Source organism: Muscardinus avellanarius, assembly GCF_963383645.1.
Source record: "Muscardinus avellanarius genome assembly, chromosome: 10".
Lineage (NCBI taxonomy): Eukaryota > Metazoa > Chordata > Mammalia > Rodentia > Gliridae > Muscardinus > Muscardinus avellanarius.
Genome location: NC_137796.1, coordinates 95,792,012 through 95,807,881, shown reverse-complemented (window position 1 = coordinate 95,807,881; position 15,870 = coordinate 95,792,012). Strand labels below are relative to the sequence as shown.

General features: G+C 45.6%; 1 protein-coding gene across 4 annotated transcripts in view; it reads left to right on the top strand.

The window, feature by feature from the left end:
• The window catches only part of EEF2K (eukaryotic elongation factor 2 kinase), a gene marked incomplete at its 5' end in the record, with an annotated part of 64,718 nt that extends 56,896 nt beyond the window's left edge, over positions 1-7,822 (top strand). For all 4 annotated transcript variants that reach the window (XM_080702682.1, XM_080702681.1, XM_080702680.1 and 1 more), the window contains 2 exons: positions 4,473-4,651; positions 7,523-7,822. In XM_080702682.1, coding sequence (XP_080558808.1) covers positions 4,473-4,651; positions 7,523-7,659 — 316 coding nt within the window. In that variant the 3' untranslated portion in view covers positions 7,660-7,822. The remainder of the gene's footprint in view (positions 1-4,472; positions 4,652-7,522) is intronic.
• Between the last annotated feature and the right edge of the window lie 8,048 nt (positions 7,823-15,870).

Here is a 15,870-nt window from a genome sequence, read left to right as displayed (position 1 = left end):
CTTTCTTTCTTTCTGTCTTTCTTTCTTTCTTTCTTTCCTTATTTATTTATTTATTTATTTATTTAGCAGGTCTGGGGATGGAACCCAGGGGCATTCGACCTCCGAGCTACAAACCCTGCCCTATTTTTTATTCTTTATTTTGAAACCGGGTCTCACTGAGTTGCAGAGGGCCTCACTAAGTAGCTGAGGCCGTCCGCGAACCGTGATCCTCCGGTCTCAGCCTCCCGAATGCTGGGATTACAAGCGTGAGCCACCACACCCGGCTTATTTTTTATGTTTTTTAAATTTTATTTTTAGTACTAGGGATTAAACCCAGTGGCATTCTACCTCCAAGCTACACCTCCAGTCCTTTTTATTTTTTTCTTCTGAAATAGGGTCCAGCTAGGTTGCCAAGAGTCTCACTACATTGCTGAGGCTGTCCTCAAACCTTTGATCCTCCTGTCTCTGCCTCCCAAGTACTGGGATTACAGGCGGGTGCCACCACACTCATCTTTATTTTTTGTTTTGAAACAGGATCTTGCTAAATTGCTGAGAGTCTAAATTCCTTCTTTTTTTTGGGGGGGGTAGTACTAGGGATTATACCCAGAGGCATTTTACCTCTAAGATACACCCCCCAGCCCTTTTTATTTTTATTTTTTGAAACAAGGCTTCACCAGGTTGCTAAGGCTGGCCTCACTAAATTGCTGAGGCTGGCCTCACTAAATTGCTGAGGCTGGCCTCACTAAATTGCTGAGGCTGGCCTCACTAAATTGCTGAGGCTGGCCTCACTAAATTGCTGAGGCTGTCTGCGAACCGTGATCCTCCTGTCTCAGCTTCCTAAGCACTGGGATAACGGCATGGCTCACCGGTGCCCAGCATTATTTTTCTTTTCTGAGGGGAAAGAGGAGGAAGGAGGCCAGCTTCAGGGTGAGTTTTGCAGTTGGCCTTGACAGCTCCAGCCAGGAAGGCATCCGTTTTTTTCCTTTGTCCTTCAAGGCTGAGAGGCCAGGACTGGTTTCTGCCGCAGGAGAAAAGGGTGGCCAAAGGGAGAGGCCAGAAGTCCAGAGACAGAGGTCCCTTGGCAGAATTGAACCCGTAGCAGGACCCATCGCTCACCTCTGTGGCTCCTGTTGGAACTTGGTGACCTGGGAGCCTTCTGTGACTTTCTGGAAGGCAGCCAGGAGGGCACATCCACTGTGTAAATCTTCAGGTTGGAACCACTTCGCAGGCTCCTCCTCTTGAGTGTCAGAGGCTCATTTGGATTCTGGATCTTAGTGGATCCTGACCTTAGAACCAAAACTTAGATCTTTACAACCTTCCTTCCATGTACTGTCTGAACGTAGAACTATACTAGCGTTGAGGAGAGGTAAACAAAAGACCTGATGTGATTGTATTAGATCAAATGCCAGCGTGTATGGTGCCCACTGAGTGCCGGAGGATGTGCAGAATGCGGAGGGGAGCTGGAGATGGCCACTGAATACTGATATCCAAGCTCCTTAAACACTCTTTGCAGCCAGGCATGGTGGTGCACACCTATAATCCCAGTACTTGAAAGGCTGGGATAGGAGGATTGCAGGTTCAAAGCCAACTTCACCAATTGAGCAAGGCTCTCAGCAAATTAGTGAGACCCCCGTTTCCAAATAAAAATTAAAATAGGCCGGGCGTGGTGGCGCACGCTTGTAATCCCAGCATTTGGGAGGCTGAGACAGGAGGATCGGAGTTCGAAGATAGCCTCAGCTACTTAGTGAGGCCCTCTGCAACTCAGACCCTGTTTCAAAAAAAAAAAAAAAGAATAAAAAAATAGGGCTGGAGGTGTCTCTTTGAGATAGAATTCCTCTGGGTTTTATCCCCAGTACCACAAATTAATTAATTAATTAAAACAGGGCTGAGAATGTAGCTTGGACCTAGAATTACCCTGGGTTCAGTCCCCAGTACCACACCAAAGAAAATAACCTTTGCTATCTGTGCTTTCTGTTCCTATCCTTACTCTTACTTATTTTTTACTCTGTCTGCATATTTATTTCTACTTTTAACTTTACTTGATATAATAGTGTCTTATTTGTTAGAACTCAATATATTAAGGCTATATTCATCCTTCGGCATATATTTCTCTTTAAAAGAAGTTTTTCTTTTCTTTTCTTTTCTTTTTTTTTTTTTTTTTTTTTTGTACTAGGGATTAAACCCAGGGGCATTCTAACTCTGAGCACACTCCCAGCTCTTTTTCTTTTTTGTCTCGAAGCAGGGTCTCATTAAATTGCTGAGGCTCTTGCTGGCCTGAACCTGCAATCCTCCTTTCTCAGCCTCCCAAGTGCTGGAATTACAGGCTTGCCCCACCACGCCCAGCCATATATCTCTCTTTAAAGGAAATTTTGGTGGGGCGTAGTGGCACACGCTCTCGTAATCCCCGCGCTTGGGAGGCGGAGACAGGAGGATCGCGCAGGTTCGAAGCCGGCCTCGCTGGCTTAAGAGACCCTGTTTCCAAATTTAAAAATATAAAAAAAAATAGGTCTGGGAGTGTAGCCCGGAAGTAGAAGGGCTTCCAGGAACCCCAGTACCACCAAAAAATAAAAAATAAAAAAATAAAGGAAATTTTGTTTTTGGTTTTTTTCTTTTTCTAGAGATGACTGCCATGGATAGGGCTGGGGGCACATGTGCCACATAATGACTGTTGTTTACTGGTTTGGGGACACACTGATATTTAACATTTACGTAGTTAAATCTAACAGAATTTTCTTTTATAGCTTCTGCTCTAGTCATTCTCTTATGCTTCTTCCTGGTTCCAATAATTAAGGGCCAGCTCTGGGTAAGGCAGGGCCCACGTCGGCCCAGGTTTGTAAGGTCTTGGTTCTCTCAGAAGTCACATCTGATAGGGGAATGAACATCCCAGGGCAGCGAGGGCGCCCTGGCGGGCAGGGACCATTGGGATCTTTCCTGTTTAATGCTCTCAGGGCAATTCTGTTTGCTTTTTTAGGACCGTGGATTGTCAAAGCTAAAAGGGAACACGTCGTCTAGTCTAGAGGCTTCCGGTCCAGTATTACAACCCTCATGTTTTGGGGGTACTTTGCCAGTGATTTTCAAATGATGTCTCAGTTTTATAAGTTAAACTGGAGTCGAGGTTAGCTGGCCACTTGTCCACACGTTTTCGTTCAGTAGTCATTTACGGAGCCTGCACTGTAGCCGGCCCTGGGGAGCCAGCGACAAACATAACTGCCAAGGCCCTCACCGTCCTGGTGTGCACTTGATGGTTTGGGGGAGACCAGAATTAGTGAAGGAGCAAGGAGGATTGAAGACAGAAATAAGAAATAGGGTTACAGTGCCGGGCGTGGTGACACATGCTTGTAATCCCAGCATTCGGGAGGCTAAGACAGGAGGATCGCGGTTCTTAACCAGCCTCGGCTACTTAGTGAGGCCCTCTGCAACTCAGTGAGACCCTATTTCAAAATAAAGATTAAAAAAAATAGAGCTAAGGGTGTAGCCTGGAGGTAGAATGCCCCTGGGTTTCATCCCCAGTACCAAAAAGGAAAGAATAGGGTTATAAGATTGTGGTAGGAGATGGGCACCTGGAGCCCATCTCTGAAGGGGTGACATACGAGCTGAGAGTAGAAGGAGGGGGTGTGGAAGAGCTGGAGGAAGGATGTTCCAAAGCCAGAGGACAGCAGCTGCATAGGCCAAGGAACTAGCGGCGCCAGCGAGGTGGGGGAGTGGCAAGCCTGGCACACAGGGACAGGCACAGGAGCTGAGACCGAGGCAGCGAGGAGGGGGCGGCAGGTCGGTAGCACTGCTGCTCAGGTCATTTCAGGACACCCACAGCCCTTCTTATCTCTCAGTCTCTGCTCTTTCCTGATGTTCTATAAAAAGTCACTCGCGTGGGTTACACTCAGAGAAAAGCCCGCCGCCCCGTGAGCGCTGACTTTGTGTTGCATGAGTTTGTCTGGGACCAAGATGCACCTCTGGTGGTTTGGCCACATGTGTGCCGCCATTGGAGAAGGAGCTGGGGGTGGAGGTGCTGAGCGAGAAGAGGGAATGAGCGCTGCGTTATTGTTGGTGGAGAGCCAGAGCTGGCCAGCACGGGCAGAGCATCAAAATGGGCTGAATGATTGCTGTTAGCTGAGCAGGTTCTAGAGACCCCTGCAAAGGGTCCTCCACCTGCCCCTTCTCATACCGAGCTTAGCGGACACCTGGCCACTGCTGATACCAGCCCCACGGCGTTGACGTGCAGTCCCCAAAAACATCTCCCTTCCCCAAGATGCTCTATACTTGCCTCTGCTAGATTATTGTGACATCCCCATTAGTTAAGGAAAGCAACTTGGGTGCTCTCTTAGTCAGTCTATAAGCCTATGATATGAATCTATTCTAGACGTTGTGGCCTTAGGTGCTATAGGTTGTGAGCCAGAGGTGGTGGCCCACTGGGACCCCTGACTTGCTGGATGGCACGCTGCCTTCCCAGCCCGTTGCCACGGTAACATCTGTCTTGCCCTCTGTTGCCTGACAAGGTGTCAAGACTGGCCGGAGGCACTGCACTGGTACAACACTGCCCTGGAGACCACAGACTGTGACGAGGGCGGCGAGTTTGACGGGATGCAGGACGAGCCCCGGTACGTGCTGCTGGCCAGGGAGGCCGAGATGCTGTTCACCGGCGGCTGCAGGCTGGAGAAGGACCTGCAGAGATCAGGTAGGGCCTGGCAGACTTGCCCGGGGGAGGTCAGGCTGTGTAGGGAGGGTCCTGATTCTCATCCCACTGGGGGTCATGACAAGGCGCCTTCTGGGTCTCTTCCCCCAGGAAGGGGCTTTATGGAGTGAGAACGTAGATAAACATTTTTATTTTAATACTTATATAATAGCCCCCTGTATCTGCAGATTCTGTATGAATTCAACCAGTCACAGATCAAAAAATATTTTAGTGGGTGGGAGATGAAACACTTGTCTAACATGAGCAAGGCCGTGGGCTCCATTCCAGCACCACACATACAAAAAGTATGTGTGTGTGTGTGTATAGTGTGTGTGAATAATATATATAATGTGGGGGAGTGGTACTGGGGATGGAACCCAGGGGAATTCTGTCTTCAAGCTACAACCCCAGCCCCTATTTTTTTATTTTTTATTTTGAAACAGGTTATTACTAAGGACCTCACTAAGTAGCTGAGACTGTCCGCGAACCACGATTCTCCTGTCTCAGCCTCCCAAATGCTGAGATTATAAGCGTGTGCCACCATGCCCAGCTTCATGTGTGTGTGTGTGTGTAAATTGCATTTGTGCTAGATACTTACAGATGTCTTAAGAGTTCCTAAATAAGGCTGGGCATGGTGGCGCACACTTGTAATCCTAGCATTCAGGAGGCTGAGACCAGAGGATCGCGGTTTGCGGACAGCCTCAGCTACTTAGTGAGGCCCTCTGCAACTCAGTGAGACCCAGTTTTAAAATAAAAGAATAAAAAAATAAGGGCAGGGGGTGTAGCTCAGAGGTTGAATACCCCTGGGTTCCATCCCCAGACATGCAAAAAAAAAAAAAAAAAAAGGAGTCCCTAAATAATACAGTATAAAAACTATTTACATAACATTTACATTGTATTAGGAATTATAAGTTATCTAGAAATTATTTAAAGTGTATGGAAAAGCTGGACGTGGTGGCACATACCTGTAATCCTAGTACTTGGTAAGCAGAGACAGGAGGATTGCAGGTTGGAAGTCAGTTTCTACAACTTACTGAGACCTTGTTTCAAAATTTAAAAAGATAGCCGGGTGTGGTGGCGCACGCTTGTAATCCCCGCGCTTGGGAGGCGGAGACAGGAGGATCGCGCTGGTTCGAAGCCAGCTGCGCTGGCTTAAGAGACCCTGTTTCCAAATAAAAAAATATAAAATAGATCTGGGAGTGTAGCCCGGAGGTAGGAGGACTTCCAGAAACCCCAGTACCACAAAAAAAAAAAAAAAAAAAAATTTAAAATGATAAACTAGGGCTGAGGGTTTAGCTCAGAGCTAGAACACCCCTGGGTTCCATCCCCAGTACCACACACACAAATAGTATGTGGAGGGAAAACATGGAGGCTATATGCAAACGCTCTGCCATTCTATACAATGGACTTGAGCACCTGCAGATTCTGGAATCTTCGGTAGATGCTAGATCCAACCCCTCATGATACCAGAGGGTGACTGTATATGAGGAGTTTGAGAGAGATTTTTGCAATTTCAAAAATTCAGCTGAAGCCGGGCATGGTGGCACATACCTGTAACCCCCACGCTTGGGAGGCTGAGACAGGAGGATCGCTCAGGTTTGAAGCCACCTTCAGCTACTTAGTGAGGCTCTCAGTAACTTTGTGAAACCTGTTTCCAAACAAATATAAAAGTAGGTCTGGGAGTATAGCCTGGAGGTAGAAAGCCCCTGGGTTCTATCCCCGGTACCCCTCCCCCAAATTATAAAAGTTTAGCTAGCCAGGCATGGTGGCGCACACTTGTAATCTCAGCGCTTGGGAGGCTGAGACAGGAAGATCGCACAGGTTCAAAGCCAGCCTTGGCTACTTACTGAGGCTCTCAGCAACTTAGTGAGACCCTGTTTCCAAATAAAGTATGAAATAGGTCTGGAAGTAGAAAAAGCCCCTGGATTCTATCCACAGTACCACACCAAAAAAAAAAAAAAAAAAGTTTAGCTAAAGCTGTGCATGGTGGCACATACTTGTAATCCCAGTGCTTGGGAGGCTGAAACAAGAGGATCGCAGGTTCAAAGCCAGCCTCGGCAACTTAGCAAGACCCTTTGCAATTTAGAGAGATTGTTTCCAAATAAGAAATAAGATAGGGCCAGACATGGCGGTGCATGCTTGTCATCCTCATACTTGGGAGGCTCGAAGCCAGCCTCAGCTACTTAGGCTCTCAGCAACTTAGTGTGACCCTGTTTTGAAATAAAATAAAAACTAGGTCTGGAAATGTAGGCTGGAGGTAGAACACCTCTGGGTTCCTTCCCCAGCTCCACAAAAGAGAGGGGGGGGTGGGAAGAAAATAGGTCTGAGGGTATAGCTCAGAGGTTCAATCCCCAGTGCCACACACAAAAAGAGTTTAGTTAATGATAAAGCATTAATAATAAAGCATATCCATAATTTCTTACTTCACATTTCTAAATTCCAAAAGTGTTTTTGTAAGTTTTACACAAATTTATTAGGTGGCAAAACCTGTGCTGAGCCATGTGAAATTTAGAGCATTTCTTCCACTCTTAGACATTCTCAATTCCTTCTGCAAAATTCCTCAGCCTGATTTTCACTGGTTCAAATCAAGCCACCCACCCCTAAAACAGTGTCTGTGGTTACTGATTAATCAAATGGCTTATTCTGATTGGCCACGCCCAAGTCAGGGCTAACCTTTGAGGTATGGTAGGAAATGAGAGATCACTCTGATTGGCCAGATTTGATCTCATGTCCCACCCCCCAAGAGGTAGAGGGCACTGGGATGGTTTGGGTTTCTGCAGCCACCTCAGGGTTCTCTTCTAGAAGGGGCTGGCACGCTGGGCAGGCAAAGACAATGGATGGTTCACCTCTGTGCCCCACTGTGCTCTCTTCCAGGGGACTTGTACACCCAGGCAGCCGACGCAGCAATGGAAGCCATGAAGGGCCGGCTAGCCACCCAGTACTATCAGCAGGCGGAAGATGCCTGGGCCCAGATGGAGCAACAGCTTGCTATGAAAACCACTGCCAGCTAGTCCCAAGCAAAAGGGTTAACTGGTGTAGGGGGTGTACATTAGTCTGGGAGGGAAAAGTATTTTTAGTGTTGCTGTAAATTGACTTTTGTATTATTATTATTATTTTTTGACTCTTGATACAGTCTTTGCTACTAGCAGAGACCACTACAGCTGTCCCTTAGGGCAGTGTTTTGGGGAAATGGGAGTTGAAAATGCAGCCTAATGAACCCACATTTATTTTCAGGTTCCGCTTTTATTTTTCTTACTTTGACTTTTTTTTTTTTTTTTTTTTTTTTTTTTGTCATGCTGTTAGCGCTTTCTGTCTTATACAGATCCCATTAGGGCTTTGCTCCCGGGCCTTTTCAGGCTAGGTTCAAGTGTCAGGGCCCCAGGGACCTGTTTCATGAATCAGAAATAAGACTGAAGAGCTGGTCGCACATGAACTTTTCACGGGATGTGTTTGTCCCGAGGTAGCTCGAACCTTCTTGGAGCATTTGGAAGCGCACACGGCCCTTTTCAATGGACGCGAGATTGCTCAGTACCCAGACTCCCTTCTTCTCTGGGGAAGAGCCTGCGAGCTGATGATTCTCTAACTCTTCCCTTTTATTTCCTCCCACCGTTCACTGATTTTTCTGGAACACAGCCAAATTCCGTTCTTGAAGCATGCCTTGTACCAGGGGCTTTACAAAACAGGCTTGATTTTGTATGCACACATGTACTACCTCCAATTCCTGCATCAGCTCATGTGGAAGAGGCTGCCCTCGCAGCTTTCACGTAGAAGGACAGTGACTTGGAATGTGGGGAACCTTTCCTCCAAGAGTGTCCTGCATCCCAGCAGCGGCATCCACAGTGTGACTCAAGTGCCCCTTTGTACAATATTCTCTGACCTTTTCTTATGCAATGCTATTCTTATGTAGAATCTGCAAGCCAGCCCCCACCCTTGATATTTTTTGCTTGAAACTGGGCTGATTTACTTGTCATTTGCTGCAGGCTGCTAGCAGAAGCAGCAGCAGCAGCAACCGCCCCTCGAGATTCATTCATTTAAGATGTTTGCGAATGAGAGGGCCAGTACTGTAAACACTCATCAAGTCCAGTAGTTTCCCCAGGGCCAGGCTATAGTTATCTTTATTTAATGAGCTTTCTCTTTAAAAAGAGTTCAGATTTAATAGTAGTATGATTCAGTTGTTCCTGCAAATAGCCAAGAAACTGGATGGTTTTGATCAACCACAGATGCTAGAGCAGCCTCTCTGTTTGTTTAAAAGTCACACATGTAAAAAGCAGAGTGTAAATATACAAGCCATTGTTGCCTGTTTATTAAAGCAGGTTCTTCAGCACTTTAGTGTTGAGACCTGCAGAGTCATGAACTTGTGCAAGCTATTAAAAGTTGAGAGTGCACCCTTCCAGGAAAATTCAGAGTCAGATTACCTGTGAAAAATCCCTCGGTCCAATAAGAAAGGACAGTAGCCCCAGTTTTTGCATATGGACTCAGCACGCCCAGTTTTTCTGTAGAAGACAGCACTGACCGCTCTTTTTTTTTTTTTTTAATATCAGGTCAGCCTGCAATAAGTCTTGTGTGCATTTTAAACCAAAACCTATCGTTAAATGGCACATATTAAATGTAAGAAGCAACTTTTGCATTGCTTAATCATACCAGACAATTTCATGCTTTCTTGTTAATTCAGCCAGCCTCCTCCCTGATATTTTATTATGATGCAGAGAATTTGTGTTTCCTGACACATCTAATTTCTCAGTCACATGTCTTCTCTCCTCTAGTAGGAATTGGGCAGACATTTTGCTAAAGGGCCAGAGAGTAAAGATTTTTGGCTTTGAGGACCATAGGATCTTTGTTGCAGGTACTCAGTCCTGCTGTTGAAGTGTAAAACCAGCCACAGACAAGACTTAGACAAATGAGTGTGGCTAGTGTTACAATAAAACTTTATTTATACAAACAGGTGACCCTTTCGGGCTGCAGTTTGTCAACCTCTGCTTCTCCCTTGACCTTGAGCTCCTTTGCCCTGAGGGCAGGCGCTGTCCCAACTTTTCGGCCAGGACTTTTAAACACAGTGCCTTGGCAGAATGGGCACCAGGTAATTGTGTGAACAAACTGGGAGCCAGCTCCAGTGCGTAACGTTCTCCAGTCAGTTAATGATTTCTTATCTGGATTGGCTTAAACCATCTCACCTGTAACTCCACTCACCTATAGGCCTTACTGTCAGGAAGTGGTCTCTTTCTCCTCCAGGAGGCCGGAAGGCCTGGCTGCACAGCTAAGCAAACGCTTCTTTAAGGACCCTTGAAACCGGGCATGGTGGCGCACGCTTGTAATCCCCGCCCTTGGGAGGCTGAGACAGGAGGATCGCACAGGTTCGAAGCCAGCCTCAGCTACTGAGTGAGGCTTTCAAGCAACTTAGTGAGACCCAGTTTCCAAATAAAATATAAAATAGGTCTGGGAGCATAGCCCGGAGGTAGAAAGCCTCTGGGTTCCATCCCCAGTACCACCAAAAACAACAACAAAAAGACCCTTGAAGAAGGAAAAAAAGAAATTGCAAGATGTCAACATCCTTCTGAGCCAGAAATATTTATTCCACCTTTAAAACCTAGTTGTACGCTGTCTGAAGCTAGGTAGAACACCTTCCACAAATGCAGGGCATGCCAAAAACAAAGCAAACCCAAGACATTGCAGCTCGACTAGGAAGACACCAGGGACCTATCTTCAAGTGCAAGAGGCTGCTGAAAGTTTGTATTAGCAGAGCCACGATGAGCACACCTTGCCTCTATTTCACAGATGGAGAAAACAAGATTTCCAGGAGATTCTCCCAGTGATGCTGCTAGCCAGAGGCTAAGCTACAGCTAGTGCTTAAGAACTATAGGATCAGAGGATCCCAGAGAGAAAATTCAAATTGAAGGCGCAGGGCGTGGTGGCGCACACTTGTAATCCCCGGGCTGGGGAGGCAGAGACAGAAGGATCACTCAGGTTCGAAGCCAGCTTCTCTGGCTTAAGAGACCTGGTTTCCAAATAAAAATATTTTTAAAAATTGGTGTCTGGGAGTGTAGCCCGGAGGTAGAAGGGTTTCTAGGAACCCCAGTACCACCAAACAAAAAAAATTCAAATTGAAGTATAATGTTGGGGCCTCTAATCCTTGTACTTGGGAGGCTGGGACAAGAGGATCGCAGGTTCAAAGTCAGCCTCAGCAACTTTGGAAGACACTTTTTTAAAATAAAAATAAAATAGAGCGAGGGTGTAGCTCAGAAATAGAAGGTGCCTGGGTTCCAAATAAATAAATAAATAAATAAATAAATAAATAAAGCAAACTTTACGAAAATTGGAAGAAAAACCTGACTCCAGTGTTTTGTAATATTCCCACTGCCCTCCTTACCTGAGGCCCTGTGGGAACTTATCAAATTCTGCCCTTCTTGCTATGTTAGTAATTACATTGCGTCCTAGCCCAACACATCCACCTGCGGTACTAGCCGTGTTTTACAAATCAACAAATGTTTCAACAAATGTTTACACAAGTAAGTGCAGGTTGGTGGGGGAGACAGATTATGTATGTGCTCTGTGGATCTGTGCCTGTTCCTTCTGTTTCTAGCCTCTTGGGTAACCGGCCTCAAGGTGAATTCTGGGTGGAACTTGGAGAATTGGCTTGCCTTAAAGATATATTTTTGCATATGTACTATGTTGTGCTTTGACTTTCCAAATAAAATGGTTTCTTTATTTCATGTCTCAAATTCAAATGTCTCCTAGAAGAAGAAAAAAAAAAAGCTGGGCGTGGCTTGTAATCCCAGTGCTTGAGAGGCTGAGACAGGAGGATCACAAAATAGAAAGCAGCCTCCCTGATTTAGTGAGAGCCTGTTTCCAAATTAAAACAAAAAACAGTGAAATAGCTGGTTGAGGCTGAAGTAAAATGAGGGCTCATGCCCCATTTCTGATATTTCAAGAGCTGATGAAAATTGGGATTATTTTAAATACGAGATCTCCTGGGTTTTGACATTTTTCTTTCTTTTTTTTCTTCCTTTTTTTTTTTTTTTTTTTTTTGGTACCAGGAATTGAACCCAGAGGCATTCTACCTCTGAGCTACACCTCCAGCCTATTTATTTTTAATTCTTTATTTTGAAAAAGGGTCTCACTGAGTTGCAAAGGGCCTCACTAAGTAGCTGAAGCTGTTTGTGAACTGCGATCCTCCTTTCCCAGCTTCCCAAATGCTAGGATTATATGCATGCGCCACCACACCCAGCTTATGCCCAGCTGATTTTTTACTTTTTACTTTTTTTTTTTTTTTTTGTACTGGGGATAGAACCCAGAGGCTTTTTACCTCCAGTTTACACTCCCAGACCTCTTTTATATTTTATTTGGAAACAGGGTCTCACTAAGTTGCTGAGAGCCTCACTAGGAAGCTGAGGCTGGCTTCAAATATATTTGTACCAGGGATGGAACCCAGGGGCATTTTGCCTTTGAGCTATTACCCCCAGCCCTAATTTTTTATTATTTATTTTTTGGTGGTGCTGGAAATTGAACCCAGGGGCATTCTACCTCTGAGCTACACCTCCAGCTCTACTTTTTATTCTTTATTTTGAAACAAGGTCTCACTGAGTTGCAAAGGGTCTCACTAAGTGTGTGTGTGTGTGTGTGTGTGTGTGTGTGTGTGTGTGTGTATAGAACAGAGCTTGGATCTTCCTGTTTTAGCCTCCCAAGTGCTGGGATTACAAGTGTACATCACCATACCCAGCAACTATATATATATTTTTTTTTGGGGGGGGGTGATACTAGAAATGGAACCCAGAGGCTTTCTACCTCTGGGCTACACTCAGACCGATTTTATATTTTATTTGGAAACAGGGGCTCACTAAGTTGCTAAGAGCCTCATTAAGTAGCTGAGGCTGGCTTCGAACCTGCGTGATCCTCCTGTCTCAGCTTCCCAAGTACTGGGATTACAAGCGTGTGTCACCGTGCTCAGCTAACAATCCAATTTTCATTGGTGAAGAAGCCCCACAAGGCTGAAGAATTGGCATAAGGAACTTCTGGAAATGAGAGCAAAGTGATGCTTAAAATAGCCGGGCATGGTGGCACATGCTTATATTCCCAGTACTTGGGAGGCTGAGACCGGAGGATCACAGGTTCTAGACCAGCCTCAGCGACTTATAAAAATTACAAAAAATGGCTGGGGTTTTAGCTGAGACATAGAATGCCCCTGGGTTCAATCCTTAATACCAGTTTTTTTTTTTTTTTTTAAATTTGGGCATGATGGCACACACTTGTAATCCCAGTACTTGTGTGGTAGAGACAGGAGAATCACAGATTTGCCGCCAACCTCAGCTACATTGTAAAGCCCTCTGCAATTTAGTGAGAACCTGTTTCAAAATAAAGAATTAAAAATAAGGCCGGGAGTGTTTAAAAATAAGAATTAAAAATAAGGCTACTTGGCAGAATTTCAGAGGTAGAATGCCCCCAGGATTAATTCCCAGCTCCATACACACAAAGAAGTCTGGCATGAGCCCGGCGTGGTGGCCCATGCTTATAATCCCCATGCTTGGGAAGCTGAGACAGGAGGATTGCGCAGGTTCGAAGCCAGCCTCAGCTACTTAGTGAGGCTCTCAGCAACTTAGTGAGACCCTGTTTCCAAATAAAATATAGAATAGGAGCCGGGCGTGGTGGCACACGCTTGTAATCCCAGCATTCGGGAGGCTGAGACCAGAGGATCGCGGTTTGCGGACAGCCTCAGCTACTTAATGAGGCCCTCCACAACTCAGTGAGACCCTGTTTCAAAATAAAGAATAAAAAAAAAAAATAGGCTGGGGATGCAGCTTGGAGGTCGAATGACCCTGGGTTCCACCCCCCAGACCCGCAAAAAATGTGTGTGTGTGTGTGTGTGTGTGTGTGTGTGTGTGTGTATAGAACAGAGCTTGGAGTAAAGCCCGGAGGTAGAAAGCCTCTGGGTTCCACCCCCAGTACCACACACACACACACACACACACACACACACACACAAAGTCTGGCATGATAGCACATTCCTATAATCTCAGTACTTGGGAGGTTGCGACAGGAGAATCCTCACAGGTTTGATGGCAGCTTCACCAGTTTAGTGAGACTCTATTTAAAAATAAAATAGAGCAATAGAGCTGAGGCTGTAACTCAGAGGTAGAATGCCCCTGGGTTTCATCCCCAGTACCAATAAAAAATTGTTTTAAAATTTCAAGAATAAAGAATCAAAGCCAGGCATGGTGGCGCACGCTTGTAATCCCAGCATTCGGGAGGCCGAGACAGGAGGATTGCGGTTTGCAGACAGCCTCAGCTACTTAGTGAGGCCCTCTGCAACTCAGTGAGACCCTGTCTCAAAGAATAAAAAATAAGGCAAGGGGTTTAGCTCAGAGGTCGAATGCCCCTGGGTTCCATCCCCAGACCTGAAAAAAAAAAGATTGTTCTATTAAAGTTTGCTCCTCGGAGACTTCCGGGAAGATGGCGACTGAGAAAAGCAGGGCTTAAGAGCCTCGCTAACAACCAATCTCCATTACCACAAAATCAGCGCCTTTCATAGCCAGAAAACACCATCACCAGAGAAACAAAAAATCACCAGGCTCCAGAGAGAAAGTGGACTGAGAACAGAGCTCAGAGCCACAGAGGAGATACACCGGCCTCACGCCCGAGGACGCGGCAGCAGCGCCATACTGCCGGCGGCAGCAGCAAATTCACTGGACAGCTACAGCAAGCGGAGGTGAGCCGTTGTGGAACAGCCAGGCGGGATTTCTTGCCGCAGGTAAAATCTAAAGCTCCCAGTGGCTGAGCTCAGCACATGCCACAGGGATTCAGAGTGGAAATCAAAACCAAGAAAAAATACTCCAGCCTCACGGCCGAGGGCGTAGCAGCAGCGCCATATTGTCACCGGCGGCAGCAGCAGAGAATTCACCGAAACCAGTACAGCTACATCTGCGTACTCAAGAACAGTGAGTCAAATTGTGAGCCACAGAGGAGAAATCCCAGTACTGTACTCCCTGGGACTTGACCCAGTGGGGGAGGGGCGGTGGCAGAGATATCACACCATAGTAGAATGTGCAACCTGGCACCCCCCACAGTCTAAAGCAGCCTCTATCGACTCTCTGGGTCGGAGACTCTGTGATACAACCCAGTAAAGGAGTAGTGGGGTCTGAGATACTACTGACTCAAGATCCAGAACACCTTAAGTGAAGTCATAGTGACCCAAGGGAAGAACCCAGAGAAGGCACAAACTTCCAAAATCATGGGAAAGAGGAATAATACTGGAGCAATCAATGCTCACAACCCCACAACATCAGAACCCGATAAAACTGAAAATCAGAGATTTCTAGAAGATCAAATCAGGAAAATAACTGTAGAAATAATAGAGGTGCTTCGAAAAGAACTCAAAGAGAGCCAAAAAGAGATAAAGGATGCAATTAATGATGTAAAGGCCTCAATTCAAAGCACAAACAACCGATTAGACCACATGGAGAACAGAATCTCGCTCCTAGAAGATGATCATTCCAAAAGTGAACGCATAGTTTCTAATCTAGGAAAAAATATTCGACAGCAGGAATCTGATATTGAAGAAATATGGGCCCATTTTAAGAGAGCTAACCTAAGAATAATTGGAATAGAGGAGGGAAAAGAAAGTGAAACCAAAGGGATCAACAATCTCATCAAGGAAGTAATAGCAGAAAATTTTCCAAACATAGAGCAAGAGGTTGATACACAGGTCCAGGAAACTTATAGAACTCCCTTTAGACGGGATCGGAGAAGAGGATCTCCACGCCACATAACTGTCAAAATGACCAATGTGGAAGCCAAGCAGAGAATCTTAAAGGCAACAAAAACAAAGGGCCAAGTGACATCCAGAGGCAAACCAATTAGAATCACTCCAGACTACCCAAACCAAGTCACGAGAGCCAGAAGGGCTTGGAGTAACATATTCCAAACTCTGAAAGAAAACAACTTCCAGCCAAAAATTTCCTACCCAGCAAAACTTTCTATCAAATTAGATGGAGAAATAAGAAGCTTCCATGACAAACAGAAACTGAAGGAATTTGTCTTCAAAACCAGCACTAGAGAAAATACTCAAAGAGATTAACTACAAAGAAGAAATAGGTAACACACACCAGAACCAGAGAAACAAGAGTTTCCATCCAACAGTCAACTAAGATTGGTTATCTGTGGAGATTCATTACTTATGTTAGTCTTTTACCTATCTCTAAATGGTATTGTTTGCCTTTATTGTTGTTAATTTT